Here is a 23635-nt window from a genome sequence, read left to right on the forward strand (position 1 = left end):
CAAGTCTCCATAGATCCAATTATTTTGTCTGATCATGGGGGAGTGTGGATTAAAATTAAAATACGTGATCAAGAGGATAGTAGACCTGTATGGAGATTTGATAATACATTGCTGATGGAACCAAATTTCATAGAGGAAATGCAAGGGAAAATGAATGAGTATTTTCATATTAATAATACGGAAGATGTCTCTATGGAAACATTATGGGATGCTTTTAAGGCAACCATGAGAGGTCAAATTATTTCATTTTTGGCTTATATTAAAAAACAAATTAAAAAACAATTTACTAATTTGGAACAAAAAATAAAGATATTAGAATCAAAATTAGTAGATAAATGGGAATATTCAACATTACAAGACCTCTTGAAAATGAAAGGAAAGTATAATGTGATCTCTTCCAAACTGATTAGAAAAGATCTATTTTCTCAACAAGCATTGTATTATGGAAATTCAAATAAGGCGGGAAGATTATTGGCGAATTATTTGAAAGCAAAAAAAAGGAAAACTAAGATAATTGCAATTAAAGATGATAAAGGGAATTCTTATTCTCAAATTGATTCTATTTTAAAACAATTTTTGAAGTTTTATAAAGATCTATATTCTTCTGAGCCTTATTTAGATAAAGAAAAGGAAGGAATCGAATTTTTAAATTTAATTGAAGGACCGAAGGTTCCTGATCATATAAAAGAAAAGTTAGAAAAACCAATTTCGATAAATGAATTGCAGATAGCATTGAAGTCCCTTAGAGCTGGATCCGCTCCAGGTGGTGATGGTTTTACAGTTGAGTTTTATAAATCATTCCAAATTACCCTGTTGCCATATTTGCTAAATTTATTTCAGTCTCAACTAAATAAAGGTTGTATTACAGGTACCACGGCAGAATCGTTAACCATAGTTTTGCCTAAGCCAAATAAAGATCCTACAGTGGTTTCAAACTACAGGCCTATTTCTTTAATTAATGTTGATGGAAAACTGTTAGCTAAAATTTTGGCTATATGTTTGGCTAAAGCTCTCCCTTTTATTATTGGATTGCACCAAACAGGATTCGTTGCTCAAAGGCATTCTTCTAACAACACTAGGCTTGCTGAATTTATCAAAAGCCTTAAATGATCCGGTTTTTTCTATATCTCTTGATGCAGAGAAGGCCTTTGATCGTGTTGAACGGACCTTTATGTACCAAACGTTGGCATGGTTTGGTATTGACCCAGGATTTATACAAATGGTTCAAGCATTGTATAGTTCCCCTGTTGCTAAATTGTACATTAATAATAATTTTTCAGAAGGATTTAGGTTGCAACTGGGGGTTAGACAAAGTTGTCCCTTATCTCCTTTGCTTTTTGATATTGTTTTGGAACCCTTGTTATTAGCTATTCAGCAAGTGGAGGAGATTTAGGGTATTCCTCATAAGGATTGAGAATATAAGATCTCGGCTTATGCGGAAGATATTTTGCTCTATTTAAGGAATCCTGAGACAACCATTCCATGTTTACTTAAAATGACTGAGAATTTTGGGAAATTTTTGGGCTATAAGATAAATTGGTCTAAATCAGAAATTCTTCCACTTAATGTACACTGTACAAAAGGTTTGTTTGATTAATTTCCTTTTCTTTGGAAGGAAGATGGAATAAAATATTTAGGCATTTGGATTAAAAATACATTGGATGAAACAATGAAAATAAATGAAAAATCGTTGTTGCAGAAGGTTACGGAAATGTGTGAGCAATGGAATCCTTTACACCTTTCTTGGTGGGAGAGAGTCCAAACTATTAAGATGATGATCTTGCCTGTGGTTTGTTACCAGATGGGTATGTTACCGGTATATTTTCAAGGGTCCTTTTATAAAAAATTAAATAGCATTCTGTTAAAATTTATTTGGCTGGGTAAAACTCCTAGAGTGGCTTTGGTATCCTTACAAAGATCAATTTCAGAGGGAGGGGTAAATTTTCCAAACTTTTTTATAGGTATCATCAAGCCTATATTTTGTGCCATGGTATGTATTGGATCCTCCCAGAACTCATAGGAAAACTCCCAGACTGGTTATGGATAGAATGGCAACTCATGTCTCCATTGCGTCTGTGCCATGTGCTCAGTATCAAAATGCCTAGTTACAGTAAGGACAACAGAATACTAGCCGATACATGGAAAACTTTACGGTATATAAGCAATTTAACAACTATTCCAATTTACAAATCTACAAGTCAATCAATATGGGTAAACTCCAAGATTCAAATTGGCGGAGAAAGGCTAGTCTGGAAGCATTGGATGATAGCAGGAATACGTATATTGGATGATGTTATTTCTAATGGTGCTATGCTTGAATTTTCACAGTTGCATCATAAGTTTGGACTTAATAAATCAGAAAATTTTAGATGGTTGCAACTGAAGCATGCCATTCAGGCGGGGTTCCCTGATTGGAAAAACCTTAATAATCATTATAGTATGGAGTTTCTTTGTTTTCAGACAGACTTCTTGGGTCACCAGGCCACCCAGTGGTATAAAATATTAAGTGGATTTACTAAAAAGAAATTAAAAACTGGTTTAAGAGATATTTGGAGCATTGAGATTAAGCATGAAATTACTGCATCTCAATGGCCACGAATTTGGTCTTGGAGGATGAAATGTACGTTGTCTGCATCTATGAGACAAACTTGTTTTTTTCTGTTACATAGAGCGTTATGGACCCCTGTTAGGTTGCAAAAATTAGATAGTTCTTTGTCTAATAGATGCTGGCATTGTCATCTAGAAGTAGGAACTTTAGATCATTTATTGTTTCATTGCCCATATATTATGAATTTTTGGAAATCAATTTGGGACCAAATTAATAATTTATTAGATAACCCAGTGGCATTATCTTATGATACTGTGATATTTGGTATGGAAATGAGAGCAAAAAGTCAGATTTCTGCTAACAACAATAAATTATTACTAATAATGACTGGGGTTGCCATTCAGCAAATTACATATAATTGGAAGGATTGGAAGAGATTAAATTATAACTTTTGGTGGAATTCTTTATGCCATATCTATAAAATGGAAAGATTTATTGCTTTACAAAGGGGATACTTTAAGAAATTTCAGGATGTGTGGAAACCATTAACAAAATATTGTAAGGATTAAGTAAAATTATTTCCCTTTTAATTATCAGTTCAGGATATAGGGAGGGGGGTATTTTTCTTATTACATATATTATATAACAATGGAAGATATGGATGGGAGGGATGGGAAAGGGGAAGGGATAAAATTTATATAATGTACCAATGATTGTTTATAAGTTATATATTTATTGTTACTGTGAATGAATATATTTTACACTTAATGTAATTTTGAAAATGAATAAAAAATATTAAAAAAAAAAAAGCAATAGTATCATGGTTTTGCTCTCTCCTACCCGCTAAATTGTTTTGAATAGTGGGTGGAATATTTCTGTGTTTCACAAAATTTCTATGATACCTAGACTACAGTCTAACTACTTTAAAATAAAAACAGAGGACCAAGTTGAAAGTACCTTCTGATAAATTCATCTGAAAATAGACTGCTGAATGTTGCTCTCTTACCAAGATTTTGGTCATGCACTCCTCAGTGCTGTCAGAGGCAGTACAGTCAATGGTTCCTCCACTCACTGAACTCCAGACGTCACACTTCTTTTTCTCTTCATTACCCACACAGCACCAGTTTACTTTGTCATTTCCAGGAGAGTTTTCCTCTGGGAAATAAAGAAAATTAGAATCGTCCTGATATTTGAGTTAGTGATAATAATAATGGAGCTATGTTACATTATTTCATTTAGTATGAATTTACATATAGGATTCCAGTTCACATTATGTACTGTATATCAACAGGCATCTACTATTTTCTTCTGTCAATGAGCTAATGATTTTGGATTTTTGACATGTGATCAAAGATAGCCTTTAGTTTCTGCTAATGTAATTGGAATTCTTATAACAGGAGGAAAACATAAGCAGTGCCTCTGCTGGGTCAGACCAGAGGTCCATCATGCCCAGCAGTCCACTCACCGGCGGCCCATCAGGTCCAGGACATGTATAGTAATCCTCTATCCATACCCTTCTATCCCCTTTTCCTTCAGGAAATTGTCTAATCTCTTCTTGAACCCAAATACCGTCCTCTGTCCTATCATGTCCTCTGGGAGCATATTCCAGGTGTCCACCACCCTTTGGGTGAAGAAGAACTTCCTAGCACTGGTTCTGAATCTGTTCCCTCTTAATTTTTCCGAATGGCCTCTCATTCTTGAAGTTTTCGAAAGTTTGAAGAATCTGTCCCTCTCCACTTTGTCTATGCCCTTCATGATCTTGTAAGTCTCTATCATGTCCCCTCTAAGTCTCCACTTCTCCAGGGAAAAGAGCCCCAGTTTCTCCAATCTTTCAGTGTATGACAGATTTTCTATACCTTTTATCAAACGTGTCGCTCTCTTCTGAACCCTCTCGAGTATCGCCATATTCTTCTTGAGAGGGTTCAGAAGAGAGCGACACATTTGATAAAAGTTATCTTTGTACAAATATTTTTAAGGGAAGTTCCTCAGTGTTTCTTAAACAAGATTAAGGAATTCAAAGAGATCGTTGTCCTTCTTGATTACCTGTGCAAAGACAAGCTGTAACAATATGTTCCCTAAGAGAGGTGCCTGTAGTTGATCACTATAAGTATGAATGCTGTCCAGTTTATCCAATCATACAATCTTCATAAGAATTCAAGAAACCACAGGATGGCTTTTCAATTAATAGTCAGTGACTTAGTGAGGGTTAGAGGCCTCGGGCGGTGGCACCCCCATGCCCTCTTCTCCGCCCCTCCCACACATACCCCTTCCCTACCCCGCACCTCTTTTAACTTCCCCGGCACAAGCAGCATTACCAACTCGCTGCCCACATCAGCATTGGCTCTCCCTCTGACATCATTTTCTAGGCATGGGACCCTGAAGTGACAGAGGGAGAACCGACGCTGGTGCGAGCAGCAGGTTGAAGTTGCTGCTTGCACTGGCGAAGAGATACAAGTATGGTGGGAGAAGTGAAGGGGTGTGTGTGGTGGAGGAATGGGAACAGAGGGGAGGAGGAGGGGTGCTAGCGCCCTCTCTAAGATGGCACCCGGGGCAGTCTGCCCCCCTTACTATGCCACTGTATGTAGTAGTTTCACACAGTGAGAAAAACCCTGAGAATATTAATGAATGCTAATACAATGTAATCCCCTAATGCAATTTTGGGTAAGTTTATAACATTAAATACTCTCAATGGGGACTCGCTGGCGGCAGCTGGAGACTGCTCATTCGGTTTGTTCTCTTTGCAGCATGGCATGTCGGCCATACAGAAGCACTTGAGGAAGGGTTTTTCTACCTGAAACTGGGCCGGTTGAGCTGTAAAATGTGGACAAGTTTCTACACTATCAGGGCCGAACTTAATATTGCTGAACATTACTACAAAGAGCTGCAGAATATCCGAAGATAAGTACTGAGTAACTTGCCAGTTTTTGAGCAGCATTTTGGATAAGTTGATAACATTATTAACACTATTATTGTTTAAGGCACATTTTGAAAATCTTCACTTTATGGTCACACATTATTATTATGGTCACACATATGTGGGCCCATGATGGTGCACAAGGCGGCTTGAAAAAATAGCTCCCTCTAAGTTGTTGAAGCCTGGAGCCCTGGCTCATCAGGTGTTCATTAGCTTTCACCTTTGCACTAAGGCCACATATATAATTACAGTGGTACCTTGGATTACGAGCATAATCCGTTCCAGGAGCATGCTCGTAATCCAAAATGCTCGTTTATCAAAACAGTTACCATAGAAAATAGTGGCAACAGCAACGATGCATTCTAGAACCCGGGGTCTATACCTGTCGGGTGAGGTGCTGCAGCGCCATCTCCTCCGTCTGCCTCCTCCATGGGTCATCAAAGAAGAACTCCATAGTGCCGCTTCGGGTGTGGTGGGGGAGATGCCAGCCGCCGGAGAACCTCACAGTACCTTCAGAGGGATGCCTCCTCCATCCGCCAGCCAGACCTCCACTTCGGATGCCCCTTGCACGCCGGCCAGCCCCCCACCCGAGCCCATGCAGCCTAGCGCCGCCCCACCCGCACGCCACGCACGACACGCACGCCGATGATTGATGCTGTGCGCGTCACACGCAACACGCAGGTGGGACAGCACCCAGCCACGCAGACCCAGACAGAGGTCCTCCAACCTGCGGAAGGCACCCGATGTAGAAGGCTGGCCGGAAGACGGAAGAGGAATCCCCTGTAAGTGCTCGTTGATCAGGGCAGTGCTCGGTTTGCGAATCAAAAGTTTGCTGAGTGTTTTGCTCATCTTGCAAAACACTCGCAAACTGAGGTACCACTGTATAATTATTATTAATTATATCAACATTGGGAGTATTTAATGTTATCAACTTACCCAAAATTGCATTAGGGGATTACACTGTATGTAGTAGGGCATTCTTGATAAAGTTTTAAAATTCAAATTAGGATGTTTTGCTCATTATATATATAAAAAAAAAACCAAACAACTATCTTAAAGCCATTTTTAAACAGGAAAAAATGTCTGTGTTTCCTTTTTGAAAATGGCTCCAAGATTAATGTTCTTGCACAGAAGACATCCAAAAAGAAGAACTGACATCTCTCTTGCCCTTCTTTTTAGGATTTGGATTCTCTTGTTGGAGATGTTCTTTCTCTCTTTTTTTTTTTTTTTTTTTAATTATTTCTTTATTGCAATTTAAAAAACCCAAAAAACCCCAACGGTAATTGCAGTAAGGATGCGTAGCAGAAAACCAAAAAACAAAAATGCAGAAAAATGTACATGGTGCAGGAATTTATTCAATAAAAGTCATAAAAACATATATAAACAGCATACATGAAATAAATGTATCCAAAAACTGGTTCTTGTTCTCATGTGTACCGGACCCAACACGGTTCGTGTTTTGAAAAACACTTCTTCCTCAGGGGTCCACGATGATCAATACATAGAGTATCAAGAAACCAGACTGAATAGAACAAGTAAAATATCAAACAAAACTGGAGTGAGCCTCTCCTGTCTCAGGCCCTGCACTTAGAATAACTGCGAGAACTAAAGGCAAAGGCACGCAGGAAGCAGTGCGAGGCTGGGCTGGAGATCGAAAAGATCTCTCCTGCCCTGCACCACTGGCTGCGATTTGAGGAGCAGCGATTCCAGTTCGTCCAGCGAGGGAGGCAAGGGGGGGAGGGATGATTTTTAAAAACTGTATAGACCGCCCTAGTTACTAGTAGATAAGCCGCGGCTAATACAATGGGGAAGCTTATCTACCAGTTTTAAAACTTGTATATGCATTTTTTGTGGCCTATATGTAGGGAAATACGGTACACATTTGCATGGATATGCCAAAAGAAATGTTGCTCCCAGAGTTAATGTCTCAGGTCTCATTGCCAAGAACAGTTTTCTCTGCTCTTGTGTCTTCCTTGTGACTTCAGAGAAAATCCAAACTTTTTTTTCATGAAACAATGTTTGAGAGTTACGAAAGAATAATCTTACGATGGCATTAACATCTTGTTAAAAAAAGAAGGAAACAAATAACGTAGCTCTCTCAGTATCTGAAGACAATTTGGTTTCTAATAACTCAGTAACATTTAGGTGTTCCACTATATTTAAATCTTCCTCCTCTTGGGTGGCACCTGACTGTTTCTTAGTAGACAAATAACATATATGATTTAGAGGTGGAATAAGTTCAGAGGAAAATTTCAAAACTTCAACCAGGCATTTTTTAAACATTTCTAAAGGCATCACAACGAGAGATTTGGAAAGTTCAATAAGCGGAGATTTAACCTCCTATTATAATTTTCTAATTGTTCAATCTTTCTATGTATGAATATTTTTTCTTTCAACATCCCACTAGTCAACTTCTATAAATTTTCCACTGTCATTAACTTTTTTAATTTCTGAAGTAAATTTTTCTCTAGTATTAGCTAAGGATTTTCCCCAAGCCATCAATGGTACTCATTAGATTAGCCAACTTCTGGGAAGATCCAGCAACTATTTAGTTCAATCTCTCGAGAGTGTCCCGTATGCTCACAAGAGTCATCACAACAGGTTTTTTTCTTCCTAAACCAGCTGACAAGCTGGCTCCCAGAGCTCCCTACTCTCCTTGCTCTCTCACAGTTTCTGCACCTTTAAAGGGTGTTCCCCTGATGCTACAGGGGGCCCACGACTTGTCGACGAGTGGAGCAGGATGCATTGGTGGGACAGTCCCCGGAGAGAAGAGGGATAACTCTAGCCCGATATCTCAAGCAACTCCTCCCACTGGAGAAATCTCAGGAAACCCTCCAGTAAATAGAGGACCTGCAGTGGCAGCAGCAAAATCCAAAATGGTATACTGAGTTGGAGAAGAAGTCCGTGCCATGGAGGGGTCAGGGTGGACAGTACCTTTCCTCTTATAATGCGGCATATTAGGTACATAAGAACATAAGAATTGCCGTTGCTGGTTAAGACCAGTGGTCCATCCTGCTCAGCAATCCGCTCACATGACGGCCCCTAGGTCAAGACTAGTGCTCCAAATGAGTCCAGTCTCACCAGTTTAGCATGAACTTGTCTAACTTTGTCTTGAAACCTTAGAGGGTGTTTTCCCCTATAACAGACTCCGGAAGAGCGTTCCAGTTTTCTATCACTCTCTAGGTGAAGAAGAATTTCCTTATGTTTGTACGGAATCTATCCCCTTTCAACTTTAGAGAGTGTCCTCTCGTTCTCCCTACCTTGGAGAGGGTGAACAGTCTGTCTTTCTCTACTAAGTCTATTCCCTTCAGTATTTTGAATGTTTCGATCATGTCCCCTTGCAGTCTCCTCTTTTCAAGGGAGAAGAGGCCCAGCTTCTCCAATCTCTCACTGTATGGCAACTCCTCCAAACCCTTAACCATTTTAGTCGCTCTTCTCTGGATCCTTTCGAGTAGTATCGTGTCCTTCTTCATGTATGGCGACCAGTGCTGGACGCAGTACTCCTGGGAGGTCTCTCCAAGTACCGCCCCAGACATCCTGTATTCGTGCATGAGATTTTTGTTCCCAACATGCATCACTTTGCACTTATCCACATTGAACCTCATTTGCCATATCGATGCCCATTTCTCGAGCTTGATTATGTCACGTTGCAGATTATCACAATCTTCCTATGTCTTTACTACTCTGTATAACTTCGAATCGTCCGCAAATTTAATCACCTCATTTGTCGTACCTATGTCCAGATCATTTATAAAGATGTTGAAGAGCACGGGTCCAAGCACTGAGCCTTGTGGCACCCCACTGGTGACGTTCTTCCAGTCTGAGAATTGTCCATTTACCCCCCACTCTCTGTTTCCTATGCTGCAGCCAGTTTTTAATCCACATGAGTATTTCACCCTCAATTCCATGGTATGCAATTTTCCGAAATAGTCATTCATGTGGAACTTTGTTGAACGCCTTCTGAAAATCCAGATATACAATGTCGACCAGGTCGCCCTTGTCTATTCGCCTGTTTACTCCCTCGAAGAAGTGCAGCAAGTTCGTCAGGCAAGATCTGCATTTACTGAAACCGTGCTGGCTGGTCCTCATCAAATCGTGTCCGACAAGGTGATCAATGATGCGGTCCTTTATCTTCGACTTTACTATCTTTCCTGGTACCGAGGTCAGACTCACTGGTCTGTAGTTTCACGAATCTCCCCTCGAACCTTTTTTGAAGATTGGCATAACGTTCGCCACCTTCCAGTCTTCCGGAATCTTTCCCGATTTGATTGACAGATTGGCTATTAGCTGAAGGAGTTCAGTACCTTGATGACCCTCGGATGGATGCCATCTGGTCCTGGGGATTTATCTTTCTTAAGCCTATCAATCTGCTTGCATACCTCTTCTAGACTGACCATTAACCCTGTCTGTTTCCCGTCTTCATTTCGAGCATATAGCCTGACAGGTTCCGGTATGCAGTGTATATCCTCTTCGGTAAATACAGATGAAAAAATGTGTTCAGTTTGTTGGCGATATCTTTGTCCTCCTTTAGCATTCCATTTATTCCACGGTCATCCAACGGCCCCACCGCTTCCTTCGCAGGTCGTTTCCCATGAATATATCGAAAGAACGGCTTGAACTTCTTTGCCTCCTTGGCTATTTTTTCCTCGTAGTCTCTTTTGGCCCCTTTTACCGCCTTATGGCACCTGCGTTGATGTTGTTTGTGCTTATTCCAGTTTTCATCCATTTTTGACCTTTTCCATTCTTTAAACAAAGTTTTCTCGTCTCTGATCGCTTTCTTCACCTCTACAGTGAGCCACGCCGGTTCTTTGTTCTTTTTCCTCTTGGATCCTTTGTTGATACGTGGTATATATAGATTTTGCGCCACGGTGACTGTGTCCTTAAAAAGGGACCAAGCTTGCTCTAGTGCTTATCCTATTCTTAATCTTCTTCCCCACCATGAGTCTCATCCCTTCGTAATTCCCTTTTCAGAAGTTCAGCACCATGGTCGTCATTTTGGACCGATGTGATCGCTGCTTCCCAAAGTCACTTCTACTTCTGCACCTTGTGCTGGTCCTCGCAGTCCATTTAGAATTAAGTCCAGAATTGCATTTCCTCTCGTAGTTTCCTTGACGAGTTGTTCCAGGAAGCAATCACTACAGCATCCAGGAACTTGGTTCCCTAGCGCAGCCGGAAGTGCCTAGGTTCCAGTCTATTCCCGGATAGTTCAAGTCACCCATGATAACTGCATTGCCTCCCTGCAGTTGCATTTAATCTCATCTGCATTTCCCCATCAATTTCTTCGGACTGCCCTGGGGGTCAGTAGTAGATGCCGATCTTCGTTTCCAGTCCATTTTTTCCCGGAATTTTGACCCATAGAGACTCAACTTATCTGTTAGTTGTGGTGTGTTCGCTCCAGTGGATTCAATTCCTTCTTTGACGTATATGGCAATGCTCCCACCTTTTTGTGCCACTCTGTCTCTACGGTATAGTTTGTATCCTGGTAGCACAGTGTCCCAGACGTTTTCCTCAGTCCACCATGTTTCTGTGATGCCGATGATGTCAATGTTATCTTTTTGTGCCATAGCTTCTAATTCACCCATCTTATTCCTTAGGTTCCTTGCATTCGTGTACATACACTTGAGTTTACGACTTGTTCTTTTCTTGCATTTCCTTCCCTCTTGTGTCCCTTTCAATCTGTCTTGCTTGTGAACCGGTGGGTCTTCCCCTATATCTTCCTGCACGGTATCCTCTAGTGAGTCTTCTCCTCTACCTTCCTGCATGGTATCCTCTGGGTATACCGGTTCCTGAACCATCGACTTCTTCCCCTCGTGCGCTTTTCTGCTCTTTCTTTCTGCTCTTGCTTCCCTCTCCCTCTTTTACTCTCTCCTGCTGCTTCCTTTCTCTTGCTTGTCTGCCCAAACTCCGAGTTGTCTGCCCAAGCTCCAAGGTATCTTTTCACATGTTGAGGGTTCCGCGATGTAAATGCTGACACCTAAACTGTCGCTATCTTAAGGCCTTGTGGTTTTGCTTTTCATTCTTTTTTGTTTTTTTTTCATCTTAAAAGAGCCATTTTTCAAACTCAAATGTCTAGTTTATGAACTCCAAAAAACCAGGCACAAGAACATCTGTCTGGCATTATTTGGTCCCTCTCCACAAAAGTGGAAATAAGGAAAAGTAGAGAATTACAGGCCGGTAAGTCTGACTTCTGTGGTAAGCAAATTAATGGAAACACTTTTAAAACAGAGAATGGTTAAGGATACAGGACCGGAAGCAATATGGATTCACTATAGGTAGGTCTTGTTAGACAAATCTGATCAATTTCTTTGACTGGTGATAAGAAAATTGGATAGAGGATATGTGCTAGATGTGGTGTATTTAGATTTTAGCAAAGCTTTTGACAGTGTTTTACACAGACATCTAATAAATAAACTGAGTGCCCTTGGTATTGGTCCCAAAATGATTGGCTGGGTCACGAACTGGTTGAGTGGAAGGCGACAGAAGGTAGTGATCAATGGAGATCGCTCTGAGGAAAGGGATGTTACCAGTGGTGTGCCTCAAGATTCTGTTCTTGGGCCTATACTTTTTAACATTTTTATAAACGATATTGCTGCAGGGCTGCAAATTGGTGGCTGGAATCTGTTGATGATTGCAGCCAATCAGGACCTTAGGCCTCTCCCACTGTATCTCAAGATGCATTGGGAGGGGGCAGACCCATCATTCTGTAAAGGTCACCCTATCGGTAAGAGGGATTTGGCTTCCCTTCTGCTGATTTTTCTTTGGAAGGTACGGGGATGTCAGGTGATATGGGGGGATGTCAATGATGGCAGGGAGGTGTCAGTGATATTGGAGAGAGTGTTGGTTGATCTTGGGGATACAGTGATGGTGGGGAGGTGTCAGTGATATTGGGGGGAGTGTCGGGTATTCTTGTGGATGCAGTGATAGTGGAGAGGTGTCAGTGATATTGGGGGAGTGTCAAGTGATGTTAGGGGTGTGAGGGAGGGAGGGAAAGAGGAATTGCAATTCTCCCTGCCAATTTAGCTAATCCTGGCAGGGGAATCTCATTCAGCTACGTTGGCAGGACTCCAAAAGAAACTAGCTCAGCTCATCGGGAATCCCCTGCTGCGATCAACTGATGGCAAGCCGTTCAGACAGACTGGAGAGTACTGTTTTTTCTGTTATATAAGGATGCTATTCAACAAATTACATATAATTGGAAAAATTTGAGTAGATTAAATTATAATTTCTGGTGGAATTCCTTATGTCAGATTTATAAAATGGAGAGATTTATAGCAATACAGAGTGGTTCTTTCAGGAAATTTCAGGATGTGTGGGAGCCATTTACAAAGTATTGTACCGATTAGATGGCATTTTATTTATTTATTTTTTATTTTCCCTTAAATTTACAAGTTCGATTGTGAGAGGGGAGGGAAGGGTGAATTTATGTTACATATTGTATAAGGTATTGATTATATGATAAGAAAGGGTGGGAAGGGTGGGAGTTAAGAACATATCATTTGTACCATTGATGATTATTAAGTGATATAATTATTGCTAATTTGTTTGAATATATTGTTACACTTATTGTAAATTTGAAAATGAATAAAGAATTGGAAAAAAAAGGATGCTTTCGAGACCTGATTTATGCATGACAATTTGATGTTTCTTTTTAAAAGGAAAATAAACTTTTATCTTTCCATCGTTCTGACCTATACGAGATTCCATCCTTCCATCGTTCTGACCTATACAAGATTTCCTAGTGCATCTTTCTAAAACAAAGTCCTACTCTCCCCATGTTTTGACCTTTTATGTTCTTTTTTCTATGGGCTCCTTTTACAAAGGTGCGCTAGCGGTTTTAGCGCATACTTAGCACACGCAAAAATGCCCCGCGCGCTAGCCACTACCGCCTCTTTTTAAGCAGGCGGTAGTTTTTTGGCTAGTGCACGCTAATCTTGTGCGTGCGCTAAAAACGCTAGCGCATCTTCATAAAAGAAGCCATATATTTATTGTAATTCTTCCCGCTTCCCATATGTGTAAGTTTGTAACGTCTTTGTCTCCATTGTATTTTAAATATTATGGACCCCTGCTTTTATTTGTAAATTGCTTTGAAACTATGATATTGCGGTTGAATCAAAATTTTAATAAAACTTGAAACTTGAAAATAAGAATTGCCATACTAGGACAGACCGAAGATCTATCGAGCCCAGTATCCTGTTTCCAACAGTGACCAACCCAAGTCCCAAGTATCTAGCAAAATCCCAATTAGTAATCCAAGATGGCGACTGTATAGGTTGTCTGTGCGTTTGCTCCTGACAACCTCCTCGAAGTAGCGTCTGTTATTAGTACTTTTCAAAATTACTTACTGAGGATGCCGAAGCGGAGAGGGAGAAGTGTCGCTGGAGCCTCACAGCGCTCAGGGACTCCTGTGGTCGGTGGCATAGAGGAGCTTATACGGCGCATGCAGGGCATGTCGGCAGAAACAGGGCTGACCCCGCTGAAGACGCTGCAAGGGAACGGCGCGCAGCAGATCTCCTTGGGGCTTGAGACAACATTCAGCCCTGAAACAAGAGCACCGCCTCCGAACCCTTGAATGACCAGTTCCCCGAGGGAGGGGGAGCTTCTGGGAGTCGGAGAGCTTCCTCCCCCAGAGGCAGTAGAGATCGATCCGGGGAATGGAGATTCAGGCTTCCAGCTTTCGCTGGGAAACCTGAGTATGGAGTTTGAGGCCCTAACAGCTGTGGGAGCGGGTTTAGCACAGCCTGAACTGCAGCTGGAAGACTTGCCAGTGGGTGAGCATAAAACTTTACATTTACAATTTCCTCAACCTGTTAAACCCCAGGAGGTAACGTTGGACGCTCTGTGGGACTTGGTAGCTACCATTCCAAAAACTATAGCCTCTCAATTTAACCATGTGGAAGGAAAACTTAAAGAGCATGATAAGGAAATCACAGAATTGCAGAATATTATCACTGATTTCAAATCACAGATTGAAACTCAACAACAAAATATTAAATCCTCTAAAGCAACACAGGACGCACTAATTAAGGACAATACCAACTTAAGAAGGAAGCTTGAATCTCTTGAAAATTTTTCAAAAAGTAATAATCTTAGATTAATTAATTTTCCTAAGATTCCTACAGTAACTCCCAGAGATATGCTTAAACGTTATCTAGTAGAAATACTTGAAATTCCTGAATCTTCTATTCCATCGTTCACACAGGCTTATTATTTGCCTGTTAAAGATACTAGTGATCAAAAGAATCCTCAGGAAGCGAATCAAGAAGTGATTCAAGAACCATTGGATATATCAGCCTTATTAGAGTCCTCAGATAGGGAAGTAGCCACTCTGGCTACTTCGCTTCTTTCAGTTGCTCTTACATTGGATAAAACATGGCTATTGAAGTTATATTTTAAAAATAAACATAAATAATTTTTGGGACTTAAAGTTCAAATGTTTCCTGACTTAGCCAGGGACACACAGAGGCGGAGAAAGGAATTTTTATTGCTAAGACCAGCAATTACTGCCCTGGGAGCTACCTTTTTTCTTCGATATCCTTGTAAATGTATCGTCCATTATAAGTTACATAAATTTGTTTTCTTTGAACCCTCACAACTGACAACATTCCTGTCTCTGTCAAGACTGGAAAAAGCTCATGATGAATAGATGACTGCCTTATTACAGTTCCACCTATAACTGGTTTTTTCCTTTCAACTGATTACTTTAAATTCCGTTTAATTTAATTCTTGGATCCAATATGAGGACTTGAGCGAGACTTTAAGATAGAATTTATTTTCTTTTTGGAATTTATTTTTTGAATCTTGCTTTCTGTACAAGTTTAAACTTGATTGATTATAATTGAAAATTTATAAATAAAGAATTATAAAAAAAAAAAAATCCCAATTAGTAAAACAGATTTTATGCTGCTTATCCTAGGAATAAGCAGAAGATTTCCCCAAGCAATCTCAATAATGGCCTATGGACTTTTAATTTAGGAAATTATCTAAACATTTTTAAAATCCTTCTAAGCTAACTGATTTCACCACATTCTCCAGCAACAAATTCCAGAGTTTAATTACACTTTGTGTGAAGAAATATTTTCTCCAGTTTATTTTAAATCTACTACTTAGTAGCTTCATTGCATGCTCCCTAGTCCTAGTATTTTTGGAAAGAGTAAACAAGTGATTCATATCTACCCTTTCCATGCCACTAATTATTTTATAGACCTCTATCATATCACCCCTGAGTCATCTCTTCTCCAAATTGAAGAGCCCTAGCCACTTTAGCCTTTTCTAATAGGGAAGTTGTCCAATCCTTTATATCATTTTCATCACTCTTCTCTTTACTTTTTTTAAATTCCGCTATATCTTGTTTGAAATACGGCAACCAAAATTACAGACATATCATAGAGCAATACAAGGGCATTATAATATTCTCATCTTTGTTTTCCATTCCTAATAATTCCTAACATTCTATTTGCTTTCTTAGCCACTGTCGCACATTGAGTCAGGGGTTTCAATATATCCTCAATGATGACACCTAGATCCTTTTCCTGAGCAGCGACTCCCAACATGGAACCCTGCATCATGCAGCTACAGTTCAGGTTCCTCTTTCCCATATGTATTACATTAAGGGCTCCATTTACAAAGGTGCGCTAGCGTTTTAAACGCACACACCGGATTAGCGCATGCTATAGCGCACTAGCCGAAAATCTACCACCTGCTCAAAAGGAGGCGGTAGCAGCTAGTGCGCATGCTATTCCGTGCGTTAAGGCCCTAGCACGACTTTGTAAAAGGAGCCCTAAATATCAACTGTCATTTTGATGCCCATTCTCCCAGTCTCACAAGGTCCTCTTGCAATTCCTCACAATCCTCTTGCGATTTAACAACTTTGTGCCATCAGCAAATTTAATTATTACTCACTGGATCTTTGGGTGTTGGGAGGGGGTTGGTGACCACTGGGGAGTAAGGGGAATTCATGCCTTAATCCTTCCAGTGGTAATCTTGTCAGTTTGGGAACCTTTTTGACCCTTATTTCTATTCCGCCTTGCGGTTCAAGGTGGATTACAAAAGAATTATCAAGGATATATTACAAAAAGATATTACAAAAGGTATCTGGTCATTTTCAAGGAGAGTAATAAATGAGTATGGCTAGTTGTTTTGGGTTGTGGGCTTTAATGAGAGGCGGGATTTGAAGTTTGCAGTGTTATTTCTTTTTTCAGGGATTTCTTGAAGAGTATGGTCTTTATTTATTTTCTAAATGTTTTGTAGTTTGGGGATAGCATCAGTAGATTGGCGACTTGGTTGTCCAGTTTGGCTGCTTGGGTGGCTAGGAGGCCATCATATAGTTTTTTCCATTTGACCTCCTTGATTGGTGGGAGTGTGAATGGTGTGTGCGTTTTCCTATGTCTTGAGGTGTTGTAGATGAGGCGGTTGTTCAGATAGTTTGGGCTGTCTCCGTATAAAATAGTAGACTAGAATTTAAATTGTATTCTTGCTGGAATTGGAAGCCAATGTGATTTGAGATATGCTTCTGTAATGTGGTTGTGTTTCTTCAATGAGTAGATGAGTCTCATTGCTGTGTTTTGGATTGTTTGTAGTTGTTTTGTTATTGTTGCAGGGCAAGGGAGATAGAGAATATTACAGTAGTCTAGTACTAGGGACTGTACTATGAGCTGGAATTGTGTTTTCTCGAAGAATTTCCAAACTTGCCTTAAGTTTCTCATGATTGAGAATGATTTCTGTATTTTATTGATTTGCGGTTGCATGATGCAGCATCTGTCAATTGTTATTCCTAGTAATTTTAGAGTGGGTTGTAAGAGGTAGTTGACTGCATTGATTTCAATGTTGGTTATGGTTGGTATTTTGTTATTTTTGAGGAGGATGAATTTTGTTTTGTCTGGGTTCAATTTCAGTTTGAGATTTTTCATCCAAGTCGCTATTGTTTCTAGTGTTTGGTGTATTGTGTCTGTCATGGAAGGTTTTGGTTGGTCGAAGAGTATGAGAATGGTAATGTCTCAGGGGCTTCAAGGTAAAATAACTTTATTCGCCGATGACGCCAAACTATGCAACATAGTAGGTAAAAGCACATTGCCCGACAGTATGACTTGGGACCTACTCTTACTGGAACATTGGTCCTCGACTTGGCAGCTAAGCTTCAATGCTAAAAATGTAAGGTCATGCACCTTGGCAGCAGAAATCCATGCAGAACTTGCACCCTAAATGGTGAGACCTTAGCTAGGACTACAGCAGAACAAGATTTAGGAGTGATCATTAGTGACAGATGAAGTTCTAGCTTGGTTCACATCTTACTTCAGTGAGCGTACTTCAATAGTTAATTTCAATAATTCTTCATCCCTTCCATCTCAGATTTTTCATGGGGTTCCAAAAGGATCTATTCTTTCACCCTTACTTTTTAATATTTTTCTAGCTCCATTAATGACATTATGCCAATCAGTAGGATTTCATGTTTTTGCATATGCTGATGATATACAATTATTACACCCTCTAAATAATAATAATACAGTTGAAATCTCATCTATTAATGAGAAACTTGATCAAGTATATCATTGGCTAGACAAAAACAGATTGGCGCTCAATATTAAAAAAACCAATGTTATGTTATTTCCATGGAAAAAGAACTTTTCTCTCGTTCATCCGATTTCAATTCACAATGTTCCCCTTCAATTAGTTAAAAATATAAAAATTTTAGGTGTAATTTTTGATGATAAACTAAATTTCCATGATCATATCAGCAACATTGTGAAAATCACCTTTTATAGATTACGTAAAATTCGTTCTATCTCGAAATTTCTCTGTGCTAAATCACTCACTATTTTGATTCACTCCTTGGTGATTTCTAAACTTGATTACTGCAATTCTTTATTCAAAGGAATTGCACAATATGAAATAAAACGATTACAAATTATCCAGAATACAGCTATAAAATTAATAAATAACTCTAAAAAATTTGATCATGTAACACCACTTCTCAAAGAGGCTCATTGGCTTCCTGTTAACTACAGAATCACTTATAAGCTATGTTTAATTATCTTTAAAACTTTAATTAATAAGACCCCTGCTTTTTTATATAGATTGCTGATTCCATACTCTGCAAAGAGAATTTTACGTTCTAGTGAACAAAATTTGCTATCGATCCCATCTTTAAAAATTATTAATACAAGAAGACAACTTATTTTTTCTTGTACGGCACCTCAAACATGGAACGCCCTCCCTATTTCTTTACGGGAGGAGAAAGACCTTGGAAAATTTAAAATTGAGTTAAAAACTTTTCTTTTTAAAGATGCCTTTTCTACATAATTTTATATTTCATGAATTAATCATTTGGTTGAACATGTTTTAATTACTGTATATCCTTTTCGTATATGCCCTTAATGTTTCTTCTTTATTTTAAAATTATATTTCATCCCTCCCTTCCTAGTGTTTTATATTGTTTAAATTTAGAATATTTTAGCCATTATTTAAATTGTATGTATTATGTATTGCATTATTATTGTTCTTTGATTTTACATTGTAAATTTTAAATGTAAATCGCTTAGAATATCCGATTAAGCGATTTATCAAGTCCCATAATAAACTTGAAACTTGAAACTTGATATGAAAACTGCCAATCAAGTGGAGCAGGCTTCATCCAAGGCTAGACAAACGATAGGTTGTATCCACAGAAGTTTCGTCAGCTGGAAGTCCGAAGTCATAATGCCGTTGTACAGATCCATGGTGAGACCTCATCTGGAATATTGTGTACAGTTCTGGAGGCCACATTACCAAAAAGATATGCTGAGAGTTGAGTAGGTTCAACGAATGGCCACCAGGATGGTTTTGGGACTCAAAGATCTCCCATATGAGGAAAGGCTGAGTAAATTGCAGCTATACTTATTTGAGGAACGTAGAGAGAGAGGAGACATGATTGAGACATTTAAATATATCACGGGCCACATCGAGGTGGAAGATGATATCTTCTTTCTTAAAGGTCCCATGGCCACAAGAGGGCATCCGCTGAAAATCAGGGGCGGGAAATTTCATGGTGACATCAGGAAGTATTTCTTCACCGAAAGGGTGGTTGATCATTGGAATGAACTTCCACTGCAGGTGATTGAGGCCAGCAGCGTGCCAGATTTTAAGAAAAAAATGGGTTAGGCATGTGGGCTCTCTTGGGAGGTGAAGTTGCGGGGTGGGTCATTAGAGTGGGCAGACTTGATGGGCCGAGGCCCTTTTCTGCCATCATTTTCTATGTTTCTATGTTTCTATCTGCATAGCTGTAGGAGGTTATGCCTTGTTTGTCCAGGTGGGTGCTGAGGGAGGCCATTTAGAGGTTGAAGAGATATTGGAGATCCTTGGGGAACACCGCAGGGGTTTGACCAAGGTTCTGATTTTACTCTATAGGTTCTTGATTTTAGGAATCCTTCAAACCACGAGTATACTTTATCTGTGATACCTATTGTATCTAGGATTTGTAGTAGGATGTTATGATCCACCAGGTCGAATGCAGCGGTCAGGTCTAGTTGTATGAGCATCATTTTTTTTCCTGTGCTGAGGTGTTGTCTGGCTGTGTCCATGAGGAATCCTAGTAGTGTCTCTGTGCTGAAGTTGGATCTGAAGCTAGATTGCGTGGGCTGTAGTAAGTTGTGGTTTTCTAGGTAATTGGGGAGGTATTTGGCTACTAGTCCTTCTATTATTTGACATACAGTGGAATAGAGGCAATGGGTCTGTAGTTGGATATTTGGTCCTTTCGGGTCTTTGAGGATTGAGGTGATGATGATTTCTCTGAGGTTAGTTGGGTATTGGCCACTTATGAGCGTGATTTGAATCCATTTTAGAAGAAGAGCACGGAATTTTGTACTGGATGTTTTTAGGAAATATGGTGGACAGTTGTTGAGGTCACAGGATGCATGGCTGTATTTTTTGTAGTATTTGTTGAATTCGGGCCATTGTATGTTGGGGAAGTAGAATCTCTGTCTGTGGGGAGAGTTGTGAATTCAATAAGAGGGGTAAGGGTGTCATTGAAGGTAGCTCTTGCATTTGTGATTTTATTTTGGAAATGTTCTGCTAATAGAGTGGCTGAGGGGAGGTATTCTTAGTGGATAGGTAGGGTTTGGTGTCAGTTAGGTTTTTTAGTATTTGGAATAGTTTTTTGGTGTCTTGGGTTTCAGAGCCTATTAGGTTGGTGTAGTGTGCTTTTCTCTTGTCCTTTAATTGTGATTTGTATTGTTTGTTGATATTTGTCCATGCTGATTTTGTATGATCCAAGTTCGATTTTTTCCTTTTTCTTTCTAGTCATCTACATTGGCTTTTGAGTTGTAGCAGTTCGTTGTCAAACCATTGGTCTGATCTCCTGCTGGTTCTGGTTTGTATTGGGCCTAGTTCATCAAGGATGTCAGTGCACAATTTTTCCCATTGTGCGATGAAGTCCTTGGGGTTGTTTTCTTGGATTGTTTCATTTATTTTGATCCAGAATTTGGTGGGTTCGATGTGTTTGCATGAGGTGTATGTTACTTTATTGGATTTTGTTATGGTTTTTTTGTTTTTGGTCCAGTTGATGTTGAAGGTGTAAGTGTAGTGGTCTGACAAGATGGATCGGGACCATGTTCCATTAGATGTATGAATTTCTATTAGGGATGGTTGGTGGGTCATGAAGGCTGCGATGTCAAGTTAGTGACCTTTCTCATGAGTTGTTTGTGGATTTAGCATTTGGAAGGATAAGGCTTTGAGAAAGGAGAGAAAGTTGTCTACTTGTTTGGATGATTGGTCTTCTAGATGTAGGTTCAGGTCTCTTAGGATTAGGTTGTAGGTTGCTGTTAGTGAGTTTAGGTATATGAAATCTTCAACTTCAAGTCTTGCTATATTCTAGTTTCCCAGCGTTATGCAACAAAGCATGCAGTTTAGTGTGTCTTTTAGTGTGGTGCTTGAGAGTTGGCAGGCTAATAGGTCCATGTATGGGTTAGATGTTTTTTCAGTTATATTAAGGGTTAGGTTTTGTTTGATTAAAATTGCTAGTCCTCCGGTTTTTTTTTTTTTCTTTCTGCATACTACTGTTATTTTGTATCCTTGTGTGCTGACTTCAGTTATTCTGGGATCTGTGTCGGAAGTTAGCCAGGTTTCTGTGAGGAAAAGACAGTCCAGTTTTTCATATGTTAATCTGTTTTTTATAAGTTCTGTTTTTGGGCTTAGGGCTCTGATGTTTAAATAGGCACATTTGAGTGTAGTTATTTCTGTGTGATAGTTATGAGTCGTTTTCGGGTATAAGCGTGTTTGAAACTGGTCTAGCTCCATACGTCTAAGACTGTTTCCTAAGGTTTGATTAATTATCCCTGCTGAACATCCAAGAGCTAATCCAGCACAAAACACACCTCTAACACAGCCCCTTAAGATTTAGATGCACTGGAGACAAAACAACCAGAAAAACATCCAGAAAGTTAGTGTTGAAAGTGCCCACTTGGAAGTTTTGTCTAGTAAGACATCCAAGTGCTGGTTTATGCAGTCTTTTGGATGTCTATCTTTTTTGAAAATGTCCCTAATAGAGTGATCACCAGCTTTTCTGCTGAATATTATTTTATGCTCCCTGTTAGAGTTTCACTAATTTGGTTTATTGTATAGAATCTCAAATTAGTCCTTAAAATCCATACAGCAAAACATCTTTTTAGGATATCTACCAAGAATATGCACTATGGACAGAAGTGAATTCAATATCACCTGTTCCCTGACTGCCTTTGACCATGGGAATACCTAGTTGCCCCCTCCAGTTGAGATGGAGGGAATGAAAAGAGGGATCTCTCTCTCTGAAATTGACAATGGACCCTTCATTTTATACCAGGCATCCATTCCATAGACATCATTTATCTGGACTTCCAAAAAGCCTTTGACAAGGTACCCCACGAGTGGCTGCTTAGGAAGCTGTGGAAACACGGGGTGGAAGGCGAAGTGCACAGATGGGTTAAGCATTGGTTGGCAGGCAGGAAGCAGAGGGTGGGAGTGATGGGCCACTACTCCGACTGGAGAGAGGTCACAAGCGGTGTTCCGCAGGGGTCAGTACTCGGACTGCTGCTGTTCAATGTATTTATTAATTACCTAGAAAAAGGGACGAAGTGTGAAGTTATAAAATTTGCGGATGACACCAAACTCTGTAGCAGGGTAGGAACAGTAGAGGAATGCAAAGAATTACAAAGGGATCTAAACAAGCTGGAGAAGTGGGCTAATAAATGGCAGATGAGCGTCAATGTGGAGAAATGCAAGGTCATACATGTGGGGAAAAAGAACCCGAGGTTCTGCTACAAAATGCGGGGGTTGGTACTGGGGGAAAGCAACCTTGAAAAGGACTTGGGAGTGCTGGTGGACACCACAATGAAGCAGGCAAGAGCAAAAGTAGAAATGTCCAATCAGAATGGTGCACAAAAAGTGTCTTTCAACTCATCTGATAAATCCAAATGTCTTTATTCATCCAAAATAACTCATTCATCCAAAGTAACTCAATGACTCGACATGATCATTTTTCGGCCACCAGGCCTGCATCAGGAGTCTATGAATTATATACATAAATAAACATAATCATATATAAAAACACAAACAACAAATGTTAAAAATATTAATAATATTATATAAAAAATATGTTATATATAAAAAATATTTTATAAAAAAACAGCAAAGAATACAACCAACGAACATGTAGAGACTAGCATTGTTAAAAACAAAGACCTGTCTATATCTGCACAAATTAAAAAAAAACAACCATAAAAGGCTTTTTGCAAAACATAAACTGACCAAACAATATAATTATTCTGCTTTAATAATACACTAAAAAAGTATAGCTAATCATGCATACATAAAAAATGCATTGAAACTATAAATTACCAACCAATAAAAAATGTACAATGAAAATTTCATAAATAACCTATGGGACCAATAAGATAAAGAATATGTGTAACAAAACAACTGTGAATATGTTGAAAGTATGAACCAAAATATTAAAAAAATGATTACACAAACATATAAAATAAAATAAAACTAGTTTCAATGTTATGAGATAAGTGACAACCAGTTTATAGCTCAAATGGTCTATGTTAATACATATAATGGATGGAAACAATAGTATATGAATGAAAAAACTTTAAAAAAGGGTGGTATAAAAAACCTATATTATACCATAACACATATAAACGTGTTCAATAAAGCAAGGAAGGGAC

The 23635-nt window shown here is 39.3% G+C and overlaps 1 protein-coding gene across 1 annotated transcript in view; it reads right to left on the minus strand.

Annotated features, from left to right (window-relative positions):
- The window catches only part of TF (transferrin), a 587202-nt gene that overhangs the window by 334065 nt on the left and 229502 nt on the right, over positions 1 to 23635 (minus strand). Inside the window, exon 9 of the mRNA XM_033958374.1 lies at positions 3555 to 3703. Within this exon, the coding sequence (XP_033814265.1) occupies positions 3555 to 3703 (149 nt within the window). The remainder of the gene's footprint in view (positions 1 to 3554; positions 3704 to 23635) is intronic.

Source organism: Geotrypetes seraphini, chromosome 9, assembly GCF_902459505.1.
Source record: "Geotrypetes seraphini chromosome 9, aGeoSer1.1, whole genome shotgun sequence".
NCBI lineage: Eukaryota > Metazoa > Chordata > Amphibia > Gymnophiona > Dermophiidae > Geotrypetes > Geotrypetes seraphini.